This window comes from Phalangium opilio, unplaced genomic scaffold (assembly GCF_054372755.1).
Source record: "Phalangium opilio isolate 3A_F unplaced genomic scaffold, DU_Popi_V2 ptg000089l_1, whole genome shotgun sequence".
NCBI lineage: Eukaryota > Metazoa > Arthropoda > Arachnida > Opiliones > Phalangiidae > Phalangium > Phalangium opilio.
This window is the reverse complement of record NW_028324194.1, coordinates 9154760-9179225: the sequence shown is the minus strand read 5'-3', so window position 1 is coordinate 9179225 and position 24466 is coordinate 9154760. Positions and strand designations below refer to the sequence as shown.

General features: G+C 40.2%; 3 protein-coding genes across 4 annotated transcripts in view; 1 reads left to right on the top strand and 2 right to left on the bottom strand.

Annotated features, from left to right (window-relative positions):
• The window catches only part of LOC149647438 (uncharacterized), a 63805-nt gene extending 47152 nt beyond the window's left edge, over positions 1-16653 (top strand). Inside the window, exons 1-8 of one of the 2 annotated variants that reach the window (XM_089850267.1) lie at positions 11166-11265; positions 12838-12947; positions 13672-13702; positions 14168-14338; positions 15032-15149; positions 15224-15438; positions 15499-15779; positions 16027-16653. In XM_089850267.1, coding sequence (XP_089706393.1) covers positions 11221-11265; positions 12838-12947; positions 13672-13702; positions 14168-14338; positions 15032-15149; positions 15224-15438; positions 15499-15779; positions 16027-16282 — 1227 coding nt within the window. In that variant the 5' untranslated portion in view covers positions 11166-11220 and the 3' untranslated portion in view covers positions 16283-16653. Of the gene's footprint in view, positions 1-11165; positions 11266-12837; positions 12948-13671; positions 13703-14167; positions 14339-15031; positions 15150-15223; positions 15439-15498; positions 15780-16026 lie in introns of those variants that run through there. The other variant, XM_089850268.1, reaches the window with a different exon arrangement.
• A 1938-nt stretch (positions 16654-18591) lies between these two features.
• Positions 18592-20315, bottom strand: LOC149647437 (uncharacterized). The gene is made up of 3 exons (XM_089850269.1): positions 20107-20315; positions 19700-19986; positions 18592-19162 (listed from the first exon to the last, which is right to left on the bottom strand). The coding sequence occupies exons 1-3, from the start codon at positions 20188-20190 to the stop codon at positions 18814-18816; spliced, it is 720 nt and encodes a 239-aa protein (XP_089706395.1). The 5' UTR covers positions 20191-20315; the 3' UTR covers positions 18592-18813.
• Positions 20316-20322: 7 nt separating this feature from the next.
• LOC149647436 (uncharacterized) lies at positions 20323-22897 on the bottom strand. Its single transcript, XM_089850272.1, has 5 exons — positions 22255-22897; positions 21698-21810; positions 20921-20948; positions 20627-20800; positions 20323-20544 (listed from the first exon to the last, which is right to left on the bottom strand). The coding sequence occupies exons 1-5, from the start codon at positions 22297-22299 to the stop codon at positions 20356-20358; spliced, it is 549 nt and encodes a 182-aa protein (XP_089706398.1). The 5' UTR covers positions 22300-22897; the 3' UTR covers positions 20323-20355.
• Positions 22898-24466: the final 1569 nt, after the last annotated feature.

Here is a 24466-nt window from a genome sequence, read left to right as displayed (position 1 = left end):
TGAACCAAGAGTAGTAGAAGATTCAGAAATATATTTAAAAACACCATAAGTTCATAAGATATGTTGGCCATAAGTTTGTCAGTGGATACCGAGAGCATGCCACGAAGTGACGTAGTTCATAGATTCAGAGGCGCTACTGTCAAAGGCTTAATGTAAGTAATGCAGACTAAAAATAGGAGAAGATGGAAGTCCTGCAAAATTAACCACCGAGTGTAGGACTTCAATTGACTCGCTTCCGTCGTTCTCGAACTACAGCTCGAGTTGTAAGTCTGTAGCATTTCGAACTTGTACAGGTAGTGTCATACTCATGGAACATATCTTGTAAACATATGGTAACACCGAGTTTTAGGGTTTTTCTTTCCGAGTCAGTTGATCGCCCTAAAATGTCTCTAAGCGGACGACATATATCAACCAATGATATAGCAGAGGTGTAGCGAATAAGACAATCACCAGAAACAGGATTTTGCGTCCCTAAAACTGGAAGTCTCTTTGCTCTTAGTGACTTTGAATGATGTAACAGCGGGACCGAGAAGTCGTACGTACTAGATAGATGGGAGTGAATAGCCCCGTCGGCGGAAACGCGGAGATTCAAATGCATTATCTCTTTGGGATGTCGGGGGGGGGGGGGGCGGGTCTCTTCGTTCATTTGTAAGTCAGTAATATGCAAATATTGATCGCTACCATTTGTCAAAAGTATCTAGATAACTAGTCCTAGCTTGAAATCGTTATTCACGAGAGCAGCGACGTCGTACTCTTTCTTTCCAAGGACTGCAATCCCACCAATTTTATTCCCTATCATTCCTGATTTGCGGAGCCCGACATTTTTCTCATCTCGTTATGGAAGGAAGGAAGGAAGGAAGCCTTTTGCCAAAGCGAACACCCTTCGATTAACAGCTCTGATTAATGCCAACAATAACAGTACTCGCTTTTATCACTATTTACTCTTTACTTTAGCGCTGTACTTTTTCCCAAAATTTTATATCGAAGTTGAGACATATCTTTCCATGTAAATTTTAGAGATAGATTTTAGAGAACTAACACGTTTTAAGTTTTATATTTGGATATTTTTGTTAATGAATCCTGCTTCCTGACTTGCAAACTATTTTTTCTTTCTTTTTTGTCCTTTGCACAGTCACAATTCGTTCCTTTTCGAATTTGACGCGGTTGAAATCAGTAAAACCATAAGTTTATAACATACGTTACATAAGTATGACACTTCATATTCTTGGTTCTGCTAGAGACTTACAGCTCGAGCTAGCTCGAAAATGATAAGATAGAATTGGCTACACTCGGTTAGTTTTGCTGTCCATCTTCTAATTTAGTTTGTATTACTAAGCCTGTGACAGCAGCGCCTGACCAGGCGTATGTCGCTTTACCTCGAATCTATGACCTATATACGTCATTCACTTCATGACAAGCTTCAGTTTGTAACCAGTGACAAACTTATGGCCAACATATCTTATAAACTTATGATTAGTATCTTGAAAAAACCAATTATGATGCAGATATATCATGGTATGTGGGGGTGACTGTTCAATGTTTAGCGTCTATAAACACAGGAAGCTCAACCATGCAGTTTCCACCCCTTGTAAGAACCGTGCAACGCCGAGTTATATCCTTATATACTTACTTATCCCTATACTTTCTTACAAAATGAAATATTTTATCGGTTTTTTTTTTCAACATAACTTATACAAGTAAAATAAATTTATTAAAGTAACCCTCACCTTTAAAATTGCCTCGGAACAAAACGTTCATCCTGGCGTAATCCTAATTTTGAAGAATGCTAAATTTATGCGTGAAATCCTTGGGAAACACATACATTTTAATCCTAGTTCAGCTTAAATAGAATCTACTCTCGTAAAACACTTTAGACGAACCAGCACGAACCAAGCTCACCCTAGAGAATATAAATAACATACATACCAAACGATACACTTTTCCCACCGAGCAACTAAGTACCGGGAGCGGCGTTCCAAAGGATGGGGAGACGCATCAAAGGGAACTTGGACCTATATTCGTTTAACAGACAAATTCGTTTATTACAAACAGAGAAACCAAGACACATGGGCGAGGCCGCCATTAGAGTATCAGCCCTCTCTCGCCAAGAGGCAACGCTAGACGGCACCCGCGTTCACTACACCAGGCGGGAGGCTTACCAACTCGCACTGCCTCTGGCGGAGCTTCTTGGTGAGGGGGAAGATACCCCAATGGCGGCCTCGCCTCTGTGTCGTCTTTTCCCTGTTTGTAATAAGATAATTTGTCCATATCATTCCAAGTGGATGAATCTATAAAGGAAATAGCTAAGAGGTGGAACTTTACCCTCCATCTCGCTTTTTTTGGCGCCTGCGCTATAGGCGTTTTGAATCCTGAGAGTGCGCAGAGACCAAAATGAATGTCCCGATAGTGACTGAGGGTTGCCAAATTAATTGATGATTATCCGCTGGTTAGCGCCATCTAGGAGAGCTTTACTTACGGAATGGCGTTGAGGCGCAAGCATGCAACTCCCGAGCTAGTTCCTTGACATATATCTCGTATAAAGAAGTGCTCCTCGAGGGCCGATCAAGGAATTTCCTGAAATATTGGGGCGAGTGGCTTTCGGCCTTCGTACAACAAGAGGCGAGCGAGACTTTGTCTGAGTAGAAAAAACGACCGAAAAAAAGATGGGGTGGGCTTGAAACAAATACATCTTCTCTCCTAACATCATCGGATGAAAGTTTTCTTTGGGGAGATTGCGCAGAGCTCTAAGAAGTAATGGCCAACTTGGTTAAGCAACAAAAAATATTGAATAACAACTCACAGGATGCCGCGTGGTCCTTTTTAATGATTGGCTTACAAATAATTATTTGGTTCGCTGTCTTTGGGAGTCTAGTGCCTGCAATAATTTCAACGCCAAATCTAAATTGTCGAATATATAAAAATCGATCCAAATTTAGTTTTTCTGGAGTCAAAATAAATGAAGTTGCCGTGAAAATTAGGATGTGTGCAACTTTGAATTTGAACATAGGTCGCAAACCATCCTTGTAGTATAGCCCTGGTTTTGGGTTTGTAGACGTTGTTACCCCAGGTGGAGCACCGAGATAAGGGGCTCCTTTTCAATGGAGGGGTTTGTTCATCGAGGTCTGTGGGGAAGAGCCATTTTTTCATATTTGGGTGAAGCCGGGGGGAGGGGGGAAGGGGGCTTAGACCCCGTGTCTGTCTGCCTGATCCGTCAAATGAGGACGTGTTACCCCCCCCCCCATAACACCCTTCAAGTTTCATCTCTAACAGAAGTGGATTACGTGTGAAGTGCTTCTACTATTGCTATTGTAACAAAACCTAAGACGAAAAGATGGGGATTAATTGCCATTCGAGTTTGAACTGTAGTGAGCTTCAATTCAGTGTAAACACACACTGTGTTAAGGGGGGATGATTTTCGTTTAAGAGGTTCTAAATTATAACTGGTTTGGTCGTGTATTAAGAAGCGCCAACGTTGGCCGGGGTGTGTAGGATAGGAGCAGCGTTGGGGTCATTAAGGACTTCATTATCCTACGCCAGTGGCTGCGTGTACTAGATGAATGGCGCTGGCGAATCATACGCGTGCTTGCTTGCTTGCTTGCCTCGAAAAGCAAGCGTTGTTACAAACTTTCCCGGAATTGCTGGCCTTAATCAAAAACTCATAAGTATAAAACTCGTTTAACTTTCAGCGCCGCCTCAACAACAACAACTTTTCTTATCTTTTAAACGGTTCAAAGAACTATTACGTTTTAGCCCCAAAAAGACAACTATGCAGTATTTAAATTGAGATGCAGAGAGGACACGCAAAATATTATAATATCTAATTTTGTTCTGTTTCTTGGGATACGTTGTAAAATCTGTTTTAATTGTGGCATTGCAATTCACGTAATTTTGAAGCTAATTACCTATATTCACCAATATCTAACATCTTTTACGCGATTATAATTACTTGACATTGTTTTTGAAGTTACGCTTTCAGATGGCCCCTTAAATTTAATGAAGAAACTAAAAGACGATGATACTTTAGTAAAGGGGCCACGCATAAAACATTCCAATGAACACATCTTGAAAACGGTGGCAAAATGTCAAAGAGTCAAGGGGCAAACGACTCCTTTTCATTTCTATCTGAAACACCCTGTATAGAGTGACGTGCTGAAGCTACTTAACCCTGTTTCGAAGACGATTTAATGCAACCGATTCTCGTGAAAGAGTTAAGATCATTTTCCAAATTTCCAAACGGAAGGGAATTTTCCATCATAAATGTAATTGCTCCAACCATAAGTTTATAAGATATGTTCCTTCCATAAGTATGACACTACCTATAAAAGTTCGTAATGCTACTGAGAGACTTACAGCTCGAGCTAGTTCGAAGGAGAATTGAAGTCCTACACTCGGTGGTGGTTAATTTTCAGGACTTCCATCTTCCTATATAGTCTTCATTACTAAGCCTTTGACAGCAGCGCCTCACCAGGCGTACTTCGCTTTACCCTGAATCTATGACCTACGTCATTCACTTCGTGACAAGCTCCAGTTTCTAAGTTACCAGAGATTAACAAACTTATGAATGGAACATATCTTATGAACTTATGCTCGAAGCGGGTCCTTTTTAAAAGACAGAGACTGAATTGGCATTTTGAGAGTACAAGAATGAAATCGGGGAAATAAAGGTTCGGTAGGTGGGGGGTGGGGGGAGAGGGGGAGAGATGGACGAGGGGAAGATAATTTCCTTCTGAAATTGAATTTTACGAAGCGTTAGAAACGGACGGGAAAAGGTCTTAAATGAGGCGAAACCCTTTCATTGTCTATTAACGAAGTCAGCCTCGCTCGCTCGCTATAATATAAATGGCTGCCCGAAACTCCGCTCTAATACAAATCGCGATTCAATTGAAAGAAAAAAAGGCATTAACAAAGACCGAAATCTAGCAATAAACGGAAATGGTATTGCCAATTTAACATGCACTTTAAAGGGATCATCAAATTATTAGAGCGAAAAGTAACGTCTTTTAGAAGCCACCGAAGTACATTTGCTCTTACTTAATTTTCGTTAAAATTTCGTACTATAATAAAGTTTAAGTCATGAATTTTGCACGATTTCAATTTGCAGAATTTATTAATATTTTACTGGCCGTCCATAAACTACGTCACACTCTTGCATGGATATAGTGGCAGATTAGAATAGATGATATCATAAGGACATTATCTCTCTCTAAGGGCCCAAGATTCTATGTTACGGTTGAAATGTATGTATGTCCGATTTGGTCAGCCATCCGTCTCATCTCAAGTGGTATAATAATTGTATAGCCTAAACAGAGGCCGAGCGCATTCGCTGCAGAGTAACCCGGCATTGAACATTTTTCCCTCCTTCAAAGATTTCTCACGACAGCTCTTCGTGATTTTTACTTAGCGCGAATTTACCTCTTGTGTCTGAGAGAGCTGGGGGGTTCTGGAAATTCTCTTACTTATTTCTTTCCCCTCAGTCCTTCCTCTCTCGCGTCTCGCCACTCGCCTCCCCGCCTGTTTTAGTTTGATTCCCAACCGCTTGGGAGCGTTATCTCAAAGCTCGCCTCTAGACCACGACCGGCTTAGGATATCGGTCGTGGCTGATTTTGAAAATTATTTTTCTCTCCCGCGAATTTGAAGAAAAATTCGGAAGGAGCCCCTATACAAAATCTACGTCACATCTAGCAGAACTAGATGTTTTTGCTAATAGGTGCGCTTGGGCCCTTAGAGATATGATGTCCTTATGATGATATGATATACAGCTGCGTTTCCTAAACGCTGTGTAGCGAGATTTGAAAACTGTGTCGTCATGTATACAGTTCAATTTCTAAATTTTAAGTTGCTTCGAAAAATAATTTTCTAGTCTAGTGACTGTTTGTTCAACGAAGCCCGTGAAACCGTATTTTCACCAAACATTTGACCGTAAGTGTCAAATTAAGAAATTGTTCGGAATTAAAAATGGAAAGATGAGTAGGAACTTCCAAAGGTTTTTGGAAAAACTGCGACGTAGAATTGTTGAGATTGTTATGGCTAATATTAGAAGTATAACTTGATTACTTGCACCAGAAGGGAGATGAGACTAGAAGTGAAGGGCTCTAGCATTGATAGTAGATCCTGGCACTAGTGAACAAATTTGAGGATTTTATGCCACCGCTTCCATCGCGCTTACACTAGAGAGAAAAAAATTGGTCGAGTTCCAAAAACATTTCCTACCCCCGTTCCCCTCAACCTAAAGCCGCGAAACACGGACGCGGGTGCTCGAATCTAGTTCGGCCGTCTACCACCGCGAGCGTCTCACGTTTTGGAGAGGAAACTCAGAAACCGCTACCAGAGGGCCAACCGTTGGTGTCTTATCAAGAATATTCACTTTTGCCAAGTGAAGAATTTGGTTAGCTCAGTACTTCTAGTCTCATCTCACTTCTGCTTGCACTCAATAATGATAATTTTACTTCTTGTTTTAAATGAGTAATTTCCATTGGTTTCATGATGCCTTTGAAATTATAGTGGTATTATCAGTAGCAAATGGGAAATTTAGTCATCATTTCAGTTGACTGCCGTCTTTAAGGGTAGTTGATACTTTCGTGTCCTTTATGATAGGCAATCCCCAATCTATTGGCGACCGTTAACAATGCAAATAAATTTTACCAATGAAGAGATCATCCTGAATAATGTTGATTGCTCCCCGGCAGGCGATCACCGGATAAGAATCGAGGGGAAGGACATTTAATGCCTAGTTTTAAGTTGTTCAAATGGTATACCGATTTTTTGCAGTTTAGTTGAAAGAATTTTACACTAAGGAGTAGGAGGCCAAACTTTTGCAAAGATATTTGGCAAAAGTGCGAATTATTTTGAGGTTTCTATATCCGGTGATCGGTGATTGGCTGAAACACAAAACCTAGTACTGTGTGAAATAGGTTGTCTGAAATTGCGTTACTTAAACGCAATGCATAAATGATTTGCAATCTGAGATCTCTAAACAGTCTATAAAACAGTGTACGATTTGAAACTTAAAAACAAGTGTATAAGCATCGGGGTCAAAGTACCTAACTCGGTTAACCAATAGTTCCTCGTTGTAGGTTTTTTCGCTAAAAGTGTCCTTCCCCTTGCTTTTACATCAGAGAAGCGGTTTATTTCAGCCTGACGAAACTTTGTAAACTGGAAAGTGCTCTTAATTCGAATTCCTTCGTCTCTCGCGGAGTCCTACGTTGGCAAGCAAAACTATATCTGGAAAATGTTCTATACCACGCCGTTCAACGATTTTGTTTGAAAGCGTGTAAAGTTACGCTGCTGGATACAATTTCTAGTATTCCCCAATCCCATAACGTCCGAGATCCAAAGAGAATAAGGAGGAGAGGAGCGGAAGATTCTGCCTTTCAATAGGATTTGTACAATAGGGACACTATCTCCGTTTGGTATGTGGTGATTATTTTATTCCCTACAGCTCTCATTGGTTGGAGTATGTCGTCTGCTAAAAGACTGAAGTAATTTTAGAGCCAATTAGTCTTAGCATCAGTTCTTAAGACATGCTCCATGAGAGCTTGTCATGAAGTGAGTGAGGTAGGTCATAGATTCGAGGTAAAGCGACGCCTGGTGACTGGGGCGCTGCTGTCAAAGGCCTAATTAGTAATGCAGATTAAATAGGACCTAGATGGAACTTGGTCCTGCAAAATTAACCACCACCGAGTGTAGGACTTCAATTGACTCGCTTCCGTCGTTCTTCCTCGAACTAGCTCTAGCTGTAAGTCTCTCAGTAGCATTACGAAGTGTTGGTATTGTCATACTTATGGAAAGAACATATCACTTATAAACTTATGGTCTTAGAATTACCAAAACCACGGAGTATCAAGAAAACTTAAATGAATTATGAATATGTTGTAATTTAACTTCACTTAGTTGTAAACTCTAAATCTTAGGGTTACTAAAATGGCGCCTTATCTTCCACTCCCCACGCTATATTCTCTTTGCGCTGTCCATCCTCTACAATATCGCCGGGTTGATTGTTATTCCAGGAGGACGTTGAAATGGATTGTTCCTTGGGGTTCGTGGAATTGGAATCGCTTTTAATATCCTCTTATATTTATATTGGGGATTTAACCCCGCCCGAATGGCCCTAATCACCTTCTATTGATATTGCTTGCGTCTGTTGTACCGTGAAATTCCCCCAGAGCTCCGTTTTAGAATATTCGGGAATATTCGCTCGTCTTCAACCTAATTTTACACTCAATGACTCTAATTTGTACCAATGGTGAAACATAACATAATCTATCATAACTTACTTGGTGCTGGGGTTCGAGTTTCACGGTATCATTTAAAGCGCGGTATTGTGCAAATATTGTTTTAGGTACGCAATTTTTGTTATGGGAATTTCACCGGCGATTTTGCTCGCTCTCTGTAATAATAATAGGCTTTATTTTGAACAAAAGTAGCCATTTTGTGTAGTGATCGTACGGGGAACCCGAACCCGACCCGGGAAGTCGGGGATCCCCGGTTTTTTCCAACCCGACCCGACCCGGCCGGTCAGTTTTGAAGTCGGGTTTAAAAAAAAAATCGGGGTGGGCCCGTAGTAGAGGGTAAGCTATTATTGACGGTCGCGCTTTGTGATGCAGTCAAAAACGGATTTATGGGATAAGAACGTCGGATCATAGCTTAAGCCTCTAGTACCATCCTCGCATACTTTATCGAGAAACTTCGTCTGCTTATATTTTGACTCCACCAACAAATTCGATCTCAGAAGTAGCTATATACAGAATTTGTGGGTGGAGTCAATATATAAGCAGACGAAGTTTCTCAATAAAGTATGCGAGGATGGGGAGTGAATTCGCTAACTCCGACGTTCTTATCCCATAAATCCGTTTTTGATGCAGTAGATAGGAACTCGAATCTGATTAGGGCGAGCTTGAATATTTAACTTTTTTCTGTCTCGAGGCTTCGAAAGCCAGTAGAAAACTGATATATGTCGGCAATTTCATGGTCGTCCGTCAAACGCCAATGTATTAATTGTGTGTTAAGTTGCGAGCAATTGGTTTCGAAATTGAAAAAGTGGTAGAAGAGTTTCACGAGTACCAGAAACCCCTTTCAGCCACTGCCAAAGACATAGGACAAGGACAATTTGGAAACTTTTCAAACGGAAGACGCGCCTGTTCTGGGACAATTAGTTACCCCAATCCCTTCCACGTTATATCAGATAGCAATGATATGGCAGAATCGCCTACTATTGGATTCACAAAAGCAATGATATGGCAGATTAGCCTACTATTGGATTCACTAAAGCAGTGATAACTTGGAACTGAATTACAGAAAATAAATTCCTTACATTACATAGTACATAGCTACTATGTATAATTTTTTATAATATGTTAATTACATTTATATTATTAAAAAGGAAAACCCCGACCCGACCCGACCCGATTTTCCGGGTTTCTTTTCGCAACCCGACCCGGAACCCGACCCGACAAAAATCTCACCCCGTACGATCACTAATTTTGTGGTGAACCACAGAAACAAGCCTATTCGTGTGATTACCGGGACGACACTTGGGCTTGGTACTTTTCTATCTTCTCTCCTCTGTTACCAAGTGCTGGATGACCTTTCATAATATCGACTCGATTCGTAGGCAACCAAAAGTTAAATATTCCCTTGATTAAAGGAATAGCGACGTGATTTAAAAATTATCTCAAATCTAAAGAAAACCTTACTTTTTTGAGAGTTTAAACTCTCCTGATTCCAAAAATATGCTTAATAAATATTTAATTATGAGGGAAAACACAGAAAAAACACTTTGAAAACTTGAAATTTGGGGGGCAAAGGCAAATTTGCGGAGGATTTTGGCGGGTTTTTCTCCTTGATACGTCACTCACGGCATCTCGCGGAAAAGCCAAACGCGTGCGCCCGAGACTCCCCAGTCTACTAATGCCGCGCGAATATGAATAAAATAGGCTTAACACTTAGACTGAGACACTAACAGGCGCGTCACGTGAGCGACATCTAGAGTGAAAGTTTCTCCTTACTACGTCATCAAACGAAACAAAATTTCAACTAGGCCTTTTCCAAACACTAAACTTTGATTGCAATTTAATAAATTTTTACGAAACCAAATACAAAAGTAAACATATCATAATAAACTAGATTTTTCAAGGATTTTTTTAGCATTTTAAGTTTGTGGGTGACGAAAACTATGTCACTAACACTTTAACAGTAGATTGCTCCTAAGTTATGTTCATCAAGTCGTGCTTGTTACTCATTATAATTACAACATCATGAATAATTTCACTAATATTATAACGCCGCGTTTTTCATAATGTTATATCGCATCAGTGTCAGCAGTTAGTGTAAACACGTTCAACCTTTCGCATTACCCTAATCGAAAAATCATATTCAACTAATTACCACATACCCTCGATAATACAAAATTAGAATATTTCCGTAATTAAAGGCGGATTGTTCCGCCTATACTTCGCTTCCACGTAAAATATCGCGTATGGTGAAATTTATATCAACGTATATGATTATATAACAGCAACGTAGGTTATGAGAATGCATTTCGAGTACGATACGTCACGTGTTTGTAGAGCGAGAGAATGGAAGATTCGCTATGCCATTTGGAAAAGAAGAGTTGGAACAAATACACAGCCGGATTTTGTGGCGCACCTCCTCAGATAGAGAAAGAGTTTTGACCAAGAAGTTATATCTAGTATCTCAGAGAGATGGTATAAATTTGCCATATTTCCAGCTTTATCTCCAGTCCAAACCTAGGTCCGGAGTTAATCCCCGCCACCTCTAAATTATAACCAGCAGCATCTCATTGGTTCTTGAAAACTCACGTCAGCGCGAAGCCAATGACGAAAATTACGTATTTGTCCGACTGAGGAGAGGCGAAATAGCCCGGCGGCCTCCTTTTACTTCCCCCCCCCCTTGTATTTTGAAAGGGGGGCTGGGACTCTGGCGCCCGGCGAATACAAAGGCATCTTATACCTTCTCCCTAGTAAACTAGATATCACTTCTTGTTTTGACGCCAGAATATGAGAAACACCGGTTTATAGAGTTACACTCTAATACACGTAGATATTGTATTACGTATTCGTAAATATCTTGTTAAAGTCCGAAAGAGTTTTTGGACACAAGCGATATCCTAGTCAGTACTGTGAAAGACCGAGCAGCGGAAATTGGTCTTTCTAGTTTGTGGATTAGAATTATAAGAGCTAATAAACTGTACAATCTTCGAAGATGGCGGTTGATCCCAAGACAGTTAGGCTGTTAACACTATACACGGTATGATTTACTTGTTACATTTTATAACCATTTTGAGATAGGAAACGTACGTTCTTGGTAAATGTTATATTCGGCCTTTTAAATATTAAAGGAATAGCGACGTGATTTAAAAATTATCTCAAATCTAAAGAAAACCTTACTTTTTTGAGAGTTTAAACTCTTCTGATTCCAAAAATATGCTTGATTAATATTTAAATATGAAGGAAAACACAGAAAAAAACACTTTGAAAACTTGAAATTTGGGGGGACCAAGGCAAATTTGCGGAGAAGATTTTTGGCGGGTTTTTCTCCTTGCTAAGTCACTCACGGCATCTCGCGGAAAAGCCAAGCGCGAGACTCCCGAGACTCCCGAGTCTACTAATGCCGCGCGAATCTGAATAAATTAGGCTTAACGCTGCGCGGCTACACTAACAGGCGCGTCACGTGAGCGACATCTAGAGTGAAAGTTTCTCCTTACTACGTCATTAAGCGAAACAAAATTTTAACTAGGCCTTTTCCAAATACTCTACTTTGATTGCAATTTTATAAATTACTACGAAACCAAATACAAAAGTAAACATATCATAATAAACTAGATTTTTCAAGGATTTTTTAGCATTTTAAGTTTGTGGGTGACGAAAATTATGTCACTAACACTTTAATAATTGCCCGGTAAATCACTCTTCATCAATAACCCAAGACAATTTACTCTGGTCGCGCAAATTCCTCAAACTTAAAAAAGATGGTATTTGTTGTTCAAATTGGATCAAACTGCAATAGTGGTTGGTCAATTACTTACACTAAGTGAAGTTTTAACAAGTTATCAAGGTTATAGAACGGAGGCGAACTCCAAGCCGAAGTATCGCTTCATTCAAACGTTAGTTTTTTAAAGAAAAACCAACATCAGATATTTGATAGACTATTTAGTTACTTGTATCTACAATAGACAATATTTAAAATTGGCGCGCGAGCTGCACTGAGAACTTAGCGTACTCTGTCGGGGAGGGGTGCAGTCAAAAAAAATGGAGCTAATGTAAAGTCTATGGCAGTATATTAAACTTTGAGATTAATTATAAATTATACAAATTAGTTTAGGGGTTCGATTTCTTTTTTTGCGGTATTATTGCATATTAAATCATGGGTTTTCGCTACAGGTATTCAATTTTTAACATAATGATTTCAAATTTTATCAGTTTAACGTGCCCGTGTTGTGTTATCGCGATCTTGACGGTCTAAGCCTCGGTTGGGTTTATTTATTTACTTTTTTTGCTGATCCATCTGCCAAAACCTTTTTATACCCTCGCTGGGTACACAAGGGAACGCAACAAACAGTAGGCATTTACAATTTATTTCTTAAACCCTATCATAAGTTTAGATTTAATTTTTAAATTTAACACTCTTCTCGTACGTTTTGCTGGGGACCGACAATACCTTGACTGCACCCTAGCGGCTGCTCTGCACTGTGTCGGCACTGGAGCTGCTCTGAGCGCGCGCGATTCAATTTTAAATATCGTCTATTCTACATAGACGGCTAACTAAACTGTTCATGCAGGTCTTAATTTTTTCGATCATTCTCTTTCTTTTCTCTTTCAGTTTTATCCTTTAATTTATCAGAGCGAACGAGGCGATCCCGCTCAACCCTTGATAGAAGACTACGATGGAATTATTGCCGAAATCATGATCGCAATAAGGAGGAATCTCAAGTAAATATTGCTCCGTGTCCTTTAAGAAAAGACTTGGCTGTACCAGGGATTTAGGCTTATCTACCTTTAATCTTACTACGGATTGGCTCATTTTGGAGCATTGCTCTACGAACCCCTAAACCAATTAAACCAATTAAAAGATGTTGCCAAATGGTGTCAGATCCTTGAAAACGTAGTAAGACCAGAAGTATATAATACTTCTCTTCGAGAGAAGTGTGCCATCACAAAGCGGGGTGAGTGTAACGTCACTCTTCCCAACATCGGAACATTTAGAGTGCTCAAGGTTACTAAACCGAAACACATACGCGATAAATAGTTCCCTCATCATTACTCTATTAGCGTTTAAATATTTGGCAAGACGCATGCGCTTGCGCATTTTGTCCCACGTCAAGACGAGTCGTTTGCGGGGTGATTGCTGGGGATTTGGTGCCAAACAACTATTGAATTCACCTTACGGTGCGATGCCCATTTGTAGTTTGATGAGCGGGAAAGCAAACTAAAAGGGGGAGCCTGGGAAGAATATCATGTTACATTACTGAAGCATAGGGAGGATACAGAGTGTCATCCTTCTTCTATTATCCCCTTCTGGTAAGACCAATGGGCAGTGGGTTCTATGGGTTATTTTGAGCCCAAAATGTTCAATGATGTTTTCCGAATATGTATCTGCCAATATAATAAATATTTTAAAATATCAAAACAGTTTTTTTTTTAAATTTATTTTCAGCTTGACTTATCAGGAAGTGTACGATCTAGATGTGAGACATTATTTATGATTCTTCCGTGTATTTTTTGGAGAACGTCAATAACCGCAATTACTCTCTGAACATATTCAATTTCACCCGCACTTGTTTAACACTACAATCTCTCCGTTGTCTAACATCGATCACATCGGACACAAAGAGGACAGTTTGATTGTAGGGTAGCATGATTGGGGGTCAACCCTTTAGCTTTTTAAAAATCCAAGAAGGCTCTCCGTGGTTGGGCGTCACCGAGTGCCCAGTCATAAACTATAGGATTCTATGGGTCAATGTTTAGGTTCATACGTGGGAAGGGGCTATCGTGTTAGAGTCTTGGGGTATACAACTCCAGAAACAATCATTCTTACTCCAAGATAGCGTATTGTTTCGTCACTTCTTGAACCCTTTTAACTGTTTTGTCGTGTACAAATCAGAGATTTTACATTCGAGTGTTTAAGAGCGAAATTATGGCGACTTTTTTAGGAAACCGATGTTTGGGACTTGAGGACCTTCCCGAGCGTTCTCTCTTATAATCGATTGGGGAACTATGGATTTGCGACAGAAATCTATTACTCAAAAGTCACCATGTTCTCGCAACTATCTCGAACGCAACGTGGAAGTTTTCTCTCCAATATAATCACGATACCTTTATGGGTATTTAGTTTTAGTTTCAGTTTCGGTTAGCTATTTTACGGGTTTGTGTCAATCACCATGCACGTGTGATTAAAGCCATTATTTTAGAAGCTGATGGTTGATAACGCTACAATTATCGACACAAATTAGCTATACACGTTAGTAGAAGTGAGATGAGACCAGAAGTACTGAGCTAACCAAATTCTTCACTCGGCGAAAGTGAATATTCTTGATAACACACCAACGGTTGGCCCTCTGGTAGCGGTTTCTGAATTTTCCCTCCAAAACGTGAGACGCTCGCGGCGGTAGACGGGGGCCGAACTAGATTCAAGGAGCCGCGTCCGTGTTCCGCTGTTTTAGGTTGAGGGGAAGGGGGTAGGAAATGTTTTTGGAACTCAACCAATTTTTCTTATCTCTCAGTAGTGTAGGCGCAGGGATGGAAGCGGTGGCATAAAATTCTCAAATTTGTTCACTAGTGCCAGGATCTACTATCAATGCTAGAGCCCTTCACTTCTAGTCTCATCTCACTTCTGACGTTAGTAGTGGAAATATCCGTTGTTAAAAAGGTTTAAATTTTAATCGAATGCCTCGCTTAAAAACCACGTTTGTTTTTAACCGTTGAATCGATAATATTTTTCGTGTTATCGATTAGTCGATTCGTGTCTCGATAACAGGATTGAAAATTCACGTTTAAATCCAGATTTGTATTTCTAGTATATTGGATTAGTTTTTCTGGCAATTTTGGTTCTGTCGGCGTTAACGAAGACTTTTGAAAAGTCGAAGAAGCTTGGATCTTACATGTGGATGTATTTTGCACCGCTCTTTGAGGAAAGTGAGGAAACACCATTACCATTCTGTCTTATCGACAGCGTACTTGTCCGTTGTTCCCCAATTTTCTAATTTAAGGTTTTACGGTGAAAATTGTCCACCGCGTTTCGGCGCATTTGCTTAATATCTGGTTCGCGACTATGATTGTCCTGAACACCGTCGTGTTGTGCGACATTACTGCCGATGTCTTAGTGGGACAAAAAATTATAATGAATCATTTAAGTGATATCCTGAAAGTTAGAAACCTGATGTACACGACAACTTTCTCGGACGCCATGGAAGACTTTTTTAAAGTAATTCTATGGTCCAGCAAATGAACGTTACGATGAGTTTTGAACGTTGTTCTCGATTAGGGAATTCCCGGAAATGAAGGAGAGAAAATTCGAGAAAGGGCTTCTTATGATATGGGCTACGATCGTTTCGAGAAAGTGGTGAAAGGTGAACTGGTTTACATCGACTGGCACGAAGAAGTGTCTGGTCTCGATGAATTTTGCAAAAACGAACTAAATGGAAAGAAAGATGACGGCCCTTTGTTGTACCAATCGCCTTTCCCCTTGAAAACGGATGCAGTTGGATTATTCTTGTCTCGAAACCACTCCATTGACAAGGACACAATGCGGGGAATAAATAGGATGTAAGTGTGCATCGCCCTGTGTTAGATAATTAAAGTTGACTTGCACAGTTGATTGCCAAATGGTCAGGAGTGTAGCCACAAAAAGGTATTTCGCCCCCTGGAGTGAGATTCACATATAGAGTGGTTAACCCATACCACAGATACCATTAGTCGCTTGCCATCATTCCCCAATAAAAACCAGAAGAATAGCGCTAACACTTGCCCCATGCAATATTTGTTCGACTAATTCTGAGTCTCGCGTTTGCAGTTTGCGGTACGCGGCTTCATCGTGCCTGTGTGACGAAGCGATCAAGAAGGCGTACGCGTGGATGAACACCAAATGCGTCACGACGGAGAACCACGTCCAGGACATGGACTACGCCAAGAACGAGAGCGAAGCGCGTCTCTTGCTCAGCATGTTCCTAATTACTTTAATGCCGGCATGCCTCGTTGTGACATGGGAAATCTGTTACAAACTATGTCCGTGTTTTAGACACACCGACGCAAAAAGATGGTGCGACTAACCATTTGGACTTAAAAAGTCTACGAAAAGTTGCATTCACTTCTGAACCTTATATTACAAGACATGGAGCGCACAGTGAACCACCAGACCCTAGCTAATGTGTACCATATTATATCGAAATAAAATTCAAAAATTAGTTCTTCTCAAAACTGACTTGAAAATTATGAAATTTCTAAGAACTGAAAAAAAAATTCACATTATTATGTCAAGCGTTTGGAGATTTCTTGTAAAATATATTATGTATTGTAACCACGCTTACGAGATTTTTAAACTCGCCCCATTCGCACGTGGCCATAAAAGCCTTGGCTATAACTAAGAATAACTACTACGTTTCCTTAGGTTCAATCATACTTTATTAACTAACAATTTAAATAATAATTAAATACCGACTTGTATTTAATACAACTAAAGAATTTAAACATAATTACTGTTGACGGATGAAGTCCAATACCAGGGCAAGACGCCCTATGCTCGAGCATACTACTACATTCTAGTAGTGGAGAATGACTGACTTAATAGGATAAGCAGTCGACGCTTATATAGTACGGGGAAAGGTCAGAGGTAACTCTGTGTGTTAATCCTCTATGTAACCTTACACCCCTGGAGTAGAAACCCAGGAGGTCCCTGAATTATTACGGAAGGTTACAGTATTGTCCAAGAAAATAGATAATATTTAAAATATGTCAAAATAGGCCTAAGAACTTTCACACATATCGTGAAAAAACAGGCTTCTGTCGCCTATACTGTTAGAAAATAGAAATTATTTATATTAAGACAATATGACATCACAAACGTATTAAAATTGATGTACAACGAATATTTTTAAAGGGAGGATGACCTTCACTTCTGTAGCTTTACGCTTATCGCCCTACCTTGCATATCTTATATACCGATCAGTCACACTAGGGAAATTAAGGCTTATGAAGTGTTTTGGTGGAGTTCTTCTCACGGTCGGAACAGTAACGAATCCCAAGCAATTCTTCAGTATTAACCCGACCGTGAAACTTCCTATACAAGTTCGTAATGCTACTGAGAAACTTACAGCTCGAGCTAGTTCTGGGGAGAACGACGGAAGCGAGTCAATTGAAGTCCTACACTCGGTGGTGGTTAATTTTGCAGGACCAAGTTCCATCTAGGTCCTATTTAGTCTGCATTACTAAGCCCAAATTTGACCGCAGCCCACCAGGCGTATGTCGCTTTACCCTGAGTCTATGACCTACCTCACTCACTTCATGACAAGCTCCAGTTTTCAACCAATGACAAACTTATGGACGGAACATATCTTATGAATTTACGCTACTACTACTGGGTATGTAAAACTAATAGCCTGATTCTAGATATCCATCATACAATGTGGCTAAAAACTATAGGCCTAATTTTTGCCATTTTTTTAACCCTTTGCAGATAAGCTTTAATGGTCGAGTCCATATATTTATTAGGGTGACTTCAAACGTTGAACACAATTAGCCTTATTCCTGATCAGCGCCACCTACCCATAGCGGCGACTTTGAGAACTACTATAAGCGGCAAGCCAATCAGATGTCGCTAAAATCTGGTGACGTCATTTTTGGTAAGACCCGAGAGTGCCCGTCAGTGACGTCACCAGATTTTAGCGACATCTGATTGGCTTGCCGCTTACAGTAGTTCTCAAAGTCGCCGCTATGGGTAGGTGGCGCTGATCAGGAATAAGGCTAATTACATTATATGACACGCGACGTAGCATAATGAAACAGGCACTGCAAACAATTTTCTACTTTTAATGAACTTATTAATGATTTTGTACTTATAATGAGTATCACGCACAGCCGCAGTATACACAGAATTTATTCGCGAATGAAAGGGTTATTTATCTTAAACCTTTCATGAATCGAGTCCTTGTAGAGTGCTGTCAGAAGCGCCGGTGTGACGTCACCCATGCTGTTTTCCCATAAAGAAAAAACGGTAACTGTCATGGCCGCCCATTGCTAAAGGCAGACTCGTGACGTTTAACCTTGAATCTGACGTCACAACTGACAGCACTCTATTCTACGTCTACTTGCCAGCCCAGGGGACCCGTATATTCCGGAAGAGTTACGTACTTCCGTTTGATGGACCAATCATAGTAGGAGAATCGTAAACTTGAAACTATTACATTAGCAGACGACAAAACAAGATCGCGTATTTTTGTTTGGGTTGTGAGAGTTACGTTTAATTTTGTTCCAGAGAGTTTTGCGTGATTAAGATTTAAATTTAACTCGTGAATAAAAATAAGTATTTTAAGTAATTAGGCTAATACCGTTTTATTATTTACATAACCATAACTCAGTGACAAACATTGCAATCTACAGCTTTAAATCTTAATTAGCTTGCTAGAAATCGTCCGCAGTTAACAGGAGGAATATCCGCTTCGCTGTTGAAATTAGTTTATTTTTGTGTTAGTTTGTTTGTCTCTCGAACCACTTCTTTTCGGCTTATGCTTCTGTGGGTGCAATCTTTTGTAGACCAAAGTTTATTAGAGCCATACAACTCCTCGAAGATATTCAATGGTGGTAGCTAATATAAGTTCCTGAAGTGAGGAATCCGTGACAGCGCTGGTTTTGTCAATCCCCAAGTTGAAGCCCAGCCAATTATTCGCAGCTTCTTCCGGCGACGGGTTGACTTTTCAACACGCGCCGCTTTGAAACACGGACATAGTTTGAAGAAAAGCTCCAACGTCACTACAAAGCACGCCGGCATTAAACTAACGATGAATATGCTGAGCAACAGACGCACTTCGCTCTCGTTCTTGGCGTAGTCCATGTCCTGGACGTGGTTCTCCCTCGTGACGCATCTGGTGTTCATCCACGCGAAGGCTTTATTGATCGCTTCGTCACACAGGCACGATGAAGCGGCGTACCGCAAACTGCGAGCGAAAGAAGCCAAAGTTCATTTCAATTATATTTTTGTCGATGAAGGCCATTCAGCTCTCGTAAGAGAAATGTAACGCGCAAACAGTTGAAATTCGATAAATTAAAATACAAAATGACAATATGAACTTTTAAGCTAAGATAAGATGACTAGGGGTGATAACATTGTGCACCTAAGGGACTAACGGCGAAGATGTAATTTCAATTTTTGACTAAATGAGATCTGGTCAGGAAGAGCATTCCACAGAGGGACAGTGCGTCGGGAAAGGAGTCGCGCAATAAGTTAGTGCGAGATGGAATAGGAAGCGCCGGTGTGACGTCACCCATGCTGTTTTCCCATAAAGAAAAAACGGTAACTGTCATGGCCGCCCATTGCTAAAGGCTGACTCGTGACGTTTAACCTTGCTTGGATCTGACGTCACAACTGACAGCACTCTATAGCATTCGACTGTGGCCCCTGGTGCCTTTTCTGCGAGTGCGAAATGAGATATACTAGTGGTGTTGGGGAGTTTTGTTTGAAATTGCTGGCTTACGTTAGACTAATTCGCTTCAGAGTCTTCTTATCAATGGTATGATTTCGTGACATCATGAAGCCAACGGAATCCATTTTCAAGGGAAAAGGTGACTGGTAAATCAAGGGGCGTCCGTCTTTCTTGCCTTTCAGTTCTTCCCTACAAAACTTATTTAGGCCAGCCACTTCTTCGTGCCAGTCAATATAAACGAATTCTCCCTTGACGACTTTTTTGAATCCATTCACATCATCTCTGTTCAAGGTATAATATCTTTTTCGAATTTTCTTTCCCACGTTACCGGGTATTCCCTTATTAAATACAACGAGATATCGTCAAACTGTTCATTGACGAGGAAGTATCGAATTCGAGGGACATAAGGTACGTCTCTTTGTTCAACGAGCGATCTGTCCCTTTGTAGAATTACTCACTTTAAAAAAGTCTTGCATGGCATCGGAGCCAGCAGCCGCGTACTTGAGGTTTTTAACTTTCAGGATGTCGCTTAAATGATTCATTACAATTTTCTGCCCCACTAAGACATCGGCGGTAATATAGCCCAACACGACAATGTTCAGGACAATCAAAGTCGCGTACCAGATATTCAACAAATGCGCCGAAACGCGGTGGACAATCTTCACCTCAAAACCTAAAATAAAATTTAGGTTTCAACGGAAAATTATTCAAAATATTGACGGTGTAATTGTCTTATTGACGTTGTCGAAAAGAATAGTAATGACGTTTGTTTCCTTACTTTGCTGAAAGAGCGGTGCCAAATACATCCACATATAAGATCCAAATTTGCTTGACCTTTCGAAAGCCTTCGTTAACGCCGAAAGAACCAAAATGGCCAGAAAAACTAATGCGAGAAACTGCAAGCGATCAAAAGTGTTTCGAGAGGGTAGAATTAAGCATTGCGTATGTCTTTCGAGAATGTAGCACCCTTTATCTTACCCATAAAGGTATCGTAATAATATTCGAGAGAAAACTATCGCGTTTCGTTTGAGAAAGCTGCGAAAACATGGTGACTTTGGAGTAGTAGATTTCAGTCGCGAATTTGACTTTTCGCATACGATTATACGAGACAACGTTCGGGTAGGTCTTCAAGTCCCATCTGTACGCTGTCTCCTAAATTAAATACGGGAAGATAGGATGAACGTGATAATTCTTGATTCTGACCCGTCGTCTGCTTTAGAGTTACATAATCGCTACACAGTTTAAAGTGTAATGAAAGAAGCGTAATCTTACCGACCCGTACACCGGCTGGTAGGTTAGGCTAAAAATATAAAAGAATGCCAATTACTTTCAGCGACTTTTAAGTGTGTGAAAATATATTTTGACAATGCGTTTTGAAAGGTCTCGCGTATGATGTGGCGTCGTTTTGTAACCGCTTAATTCCCTGAATTTGCCATGGCAACTGATGTATTTAGTCTCCCGACACATGTTAAGCTTAAGGGTATAAGCATAATTTGTCTCGGGAACCACTTCATACAAGCTTATTATAATAAATAATAATCTAGGCTTTGTCTATGAAGGGATTTCCACATTAAGCCTGTGGCTTGTTTTCAGGTGGGTTCCTTTACAATGCGTAGAGGGGTGCAGGGGACTAGCCCCTATGCCACAGCTAACCTACAGCGCCCCCTATACTAACTATTACCGTTAACCTCAGCAAGTTTTGATGGAGAGGAGTAACCGGGTTAGACCGCGGAGGAAAACTCCTTTTAACAAGCGAGGAGAACTTGCAAACTCTACGCAGAAGGATTTGTTCTCAGATTTTCACCCGGTACCACAGTCCGGGATTCCACCCGGGATCCTCTTGCTGCGAGGCGAAAGCGCTAACCGCTACGCCACCCCACTTATTGCTCTGTGGTTGCTAGTAACTTCGGTTACGAAATAATTATTATAATAATAATAATAATAATAATAATAATTATAAATATTTTTAGAGGCAGGTTAGATGGGAATTAACCATAAGACATCTATCACAGAATATATATTACTAAGGATATCGCTGAATATTTTTACTTGAGATTTCGTCTTATGGCGATCAAGATTTCGGGAATAATTCCATCGTAGTCGTCAATAACGGGATTAGAAATCTCCTTTCGATCTTCTTTCAGATAAATTAAAGGAAAAAACTGAAACGATCGAAATTAATTAACGTTGCGTTATTAAATCGCCTGAATTCTGACGTCGAATCGCATTTGCTGGTCAAGGATTTGAACAATATCAATGGACGGTCCCTTGACGTTGGCAGCGTCAGTTTGGATAGCTTATGTTACGTTTACCGCTCTGAGTAGCTCAAAATCTTTTCCTTGATCCATTTATGGACCTAAATCATGCTGACCCTCGGCTTTCAGTTTTACATTTCAAAGCGAGTTCTCGACCCGAGATCCGCTCAGAGGTGATCTGTGTAAAACCACTGTGAACGGCCGTATTTTACGAGGTTATAGAGCAAAATGCGAGTAATATCGAAGTAATTAGAATTTGCCATAAGTTACTCGAGTTATCAGAGCTGACGCCGCTATTATTCAATCATATTTTGTAATCCAACTAATTTAAATCGGGTAAATGCATCTTACCGTGTATGGTGAAAACAGTCGAATTGTTTTAGGCGCTTCCATCATCAAATATGGTATTTGAATTCACTAAAAGCTCGGCGAAAAACTCTGATCCTTAATGCGAGAACTACAGACCAATTCCGCTGTCACTGCACGTTTCTCGCGGTATTTGAATTTCGTTCGATCGAGTTAAAAGGCTTTTCTCGGAAATATTTTTAAGTAACACTTTTGGACAAGCGATCGAGATTGTTCGCTGCACCCGACAAACACTTTTAAGACAATAACGCTTTAGCCTTTTTAAACGAATAAGAAGCAAAACCAAGAAATGAATTTATACATTCTCAACAATACAATTCATTGTGCGTTAACTGAACTATAATCCTGGCTTTAATTTGTTGCCTATACACTTTCATTATATTCTTTACGAAATGAACCAATTCTTGTTGGCCAACGGGGAACGCTCGCGTTAAGCGGTTATAGTTACTCAAGTGGAAGCATTATAATTAACGTAGCTGTACCTTAAATATATATTATTTATAAAGCTGTAATGAACTTTGGAGCTTAGGGCAACGAGGAACACGCACGTCAATGCTGCAAACGAATTAAGAAGAAATGTAATCAATATCAAGAGAGAAAAAGAAACTAAGTAAATAATTTCTAAACAAGAGGGTCAATTATCAATTTTGCACGATATAGCTTCAACGGCTTCAATAGGTATGTACGTGACGTAGGCTTATCGCAACAACCCCAGGAATGTTTAGCGATATCAGAAGTAGGATTACACTAGAAGAACTTAGCCAGCCAAATTCTTCACTTGGCGAAAATGAATATTCTTTATAACACACCAACGGTTGGCCCTCTGGTAGCGCTTTCTGAATTTTCCCTCCAAAACCGCGCGAGTCTGAATCATCAAAATTATGTTTTATTTCTAGTCCTGTACGTGAGGCCTTCCAGGAAGTTCCAACGTCAAAGAGAGAAATGGAGTGGAAACCCCATACCTATAACGTTACCGATGTTTCCACTTGCAGCCCACCTACGGAACGGCACCGAAGTCCTACCAGCATTCTCAGCTTTTAGGTAGGGTCAGCGTGGGGAATAAGGCTGTGGCACAGGGCAAATGACCAGTTTAAAAATTAAATCGGAGGGGTAAGTGGTCCACGGGACCACTAATAAAATTCTAGGGTAACCAGAGTCTAGACCAAAAATCAAATACTTTAATTATCCACTTCTTAAATTTAGCAGACGACGTGCCCTGGTCAATGGTCATGGTCTCATGGACCAGTTTATTTATTCCAGGCAAGGGGTCGTTGGCCCAATGTCCAACTTTAAAAAAATCCTTATTCCCACTCTGGGTAGGGTCGTACAGTAGGGAATCGTACTGTGCGCCCCCTCTTTCTTAAAAATAGAAGCTAGTTCTCATAGAAATGCAATGGAGCTACTTTGGTGCACTTAACAAGTACACCGAGAGAGCAGTCTGGGAAATAGCACTCTTCCTCTGGTCTAAAACCAGTTTATTAATTGCTTGTACTAGCTTTTAAATTCAAGAATTGGGTTATTGGTCCACGGGACCAGTTTATTAATAATTTTATATTAATTTATAATTAATTATACTTTATTATTATAATTTTGTGTCGAAACGACATTACGCGTGTTTATTTTTCGAGACACTTATTATTTCCACTCCAGTTTATCTCGTTTCTCCCTGCCCTGGTTCCATTTGTGACCAGGGTGAGAAATAAGGAAATTTTTTAAACTGGTCATTTGACCAGTAGAGCCCAAGGGTTTTAATTAAAAAACTGGTCAATGACCACTTAATATTTCTACATACTGTATGTGCTGCACTGAAATGGATTAATTTCTATAACCCACTACTGGGAATTTATTTTTTACTAAAGAAGGGGAATTTAAAAAGTGGTCACGGTGACCACTGGACCCCCAGGCATTTAATAAATAAACTGGTCAAAGCAATTTTTAAACTGGTCATTTGCCCAGTGCCACCGCCTTATTTCTCACCCTGTTTGTGACGGCAGGTTAATTTAAGCCGTCTGCTCAAAAAGCGAGGGAAAAAGTCTTGAGTACTGTCGTGGGCGCTCGTTAATATTATCGGGCCTAATTAGTCGGTTAAATCACGGCGTTTTAATTCCATTTTAATGTCGATTAGGCTTGATTATGAATTGTTGCTTCGAGCGGATCTGGAATCAGCTGCTTGCAAAGGTTTTTATAATCCACCTTA

What these genes read in the sequence shown, in the direction of transcription:
- LOC149647437 (XM_089850269.1), bottom strand. Translation starts at nt 20,190, where the DNA reads ATGAATCATTTAAGCGACATCCTGAAAGTTAAAAACCTCAAGTACGCG. An exon ending in CCATGCAAGACTTTTTTAAA is followed by an intron (nt 19,987 to 20,106) that starts GTGAGTAATTCT and finishes GTATTTAATAAG; the next exon opens with GGAATACCCGGTAACGTGGG. An exon ending in CTGAAGCGAATTAGTCTAAC is followed by an intron (nt 19,163 to 19,699) that starts GTAAGCCAGCAA and finishes TTTCGCTCGCAG; the next exon opens with TTTGCGGTACGCCGCTTCAT.
- LOC149647436 (XM_089850272.1), bottom strand. Translation starts at nt 22,299, where the DNA reads ATGATGGAAGCGCCTAAAACAATTCGACTGTTTTCACCATACACG. An exon ending in GCCATAAGACGAAATCTCAA is followed by an intron (nt 20,949 to 21,697) that starts GTAAAAATATTC and finishes TTATATTTTTAG; the next exon opens with CCTAACCTACCAGCCGGTGT. An exon ending in ACCAGCCGGTGTACGGGTCG is followed by an intron (nt 20,801 to 20,920) that starts GTAAGATTACGC and finishes TATTTAATTTAG; the next exon opens with GAGACAGCGTACAGATGGGA.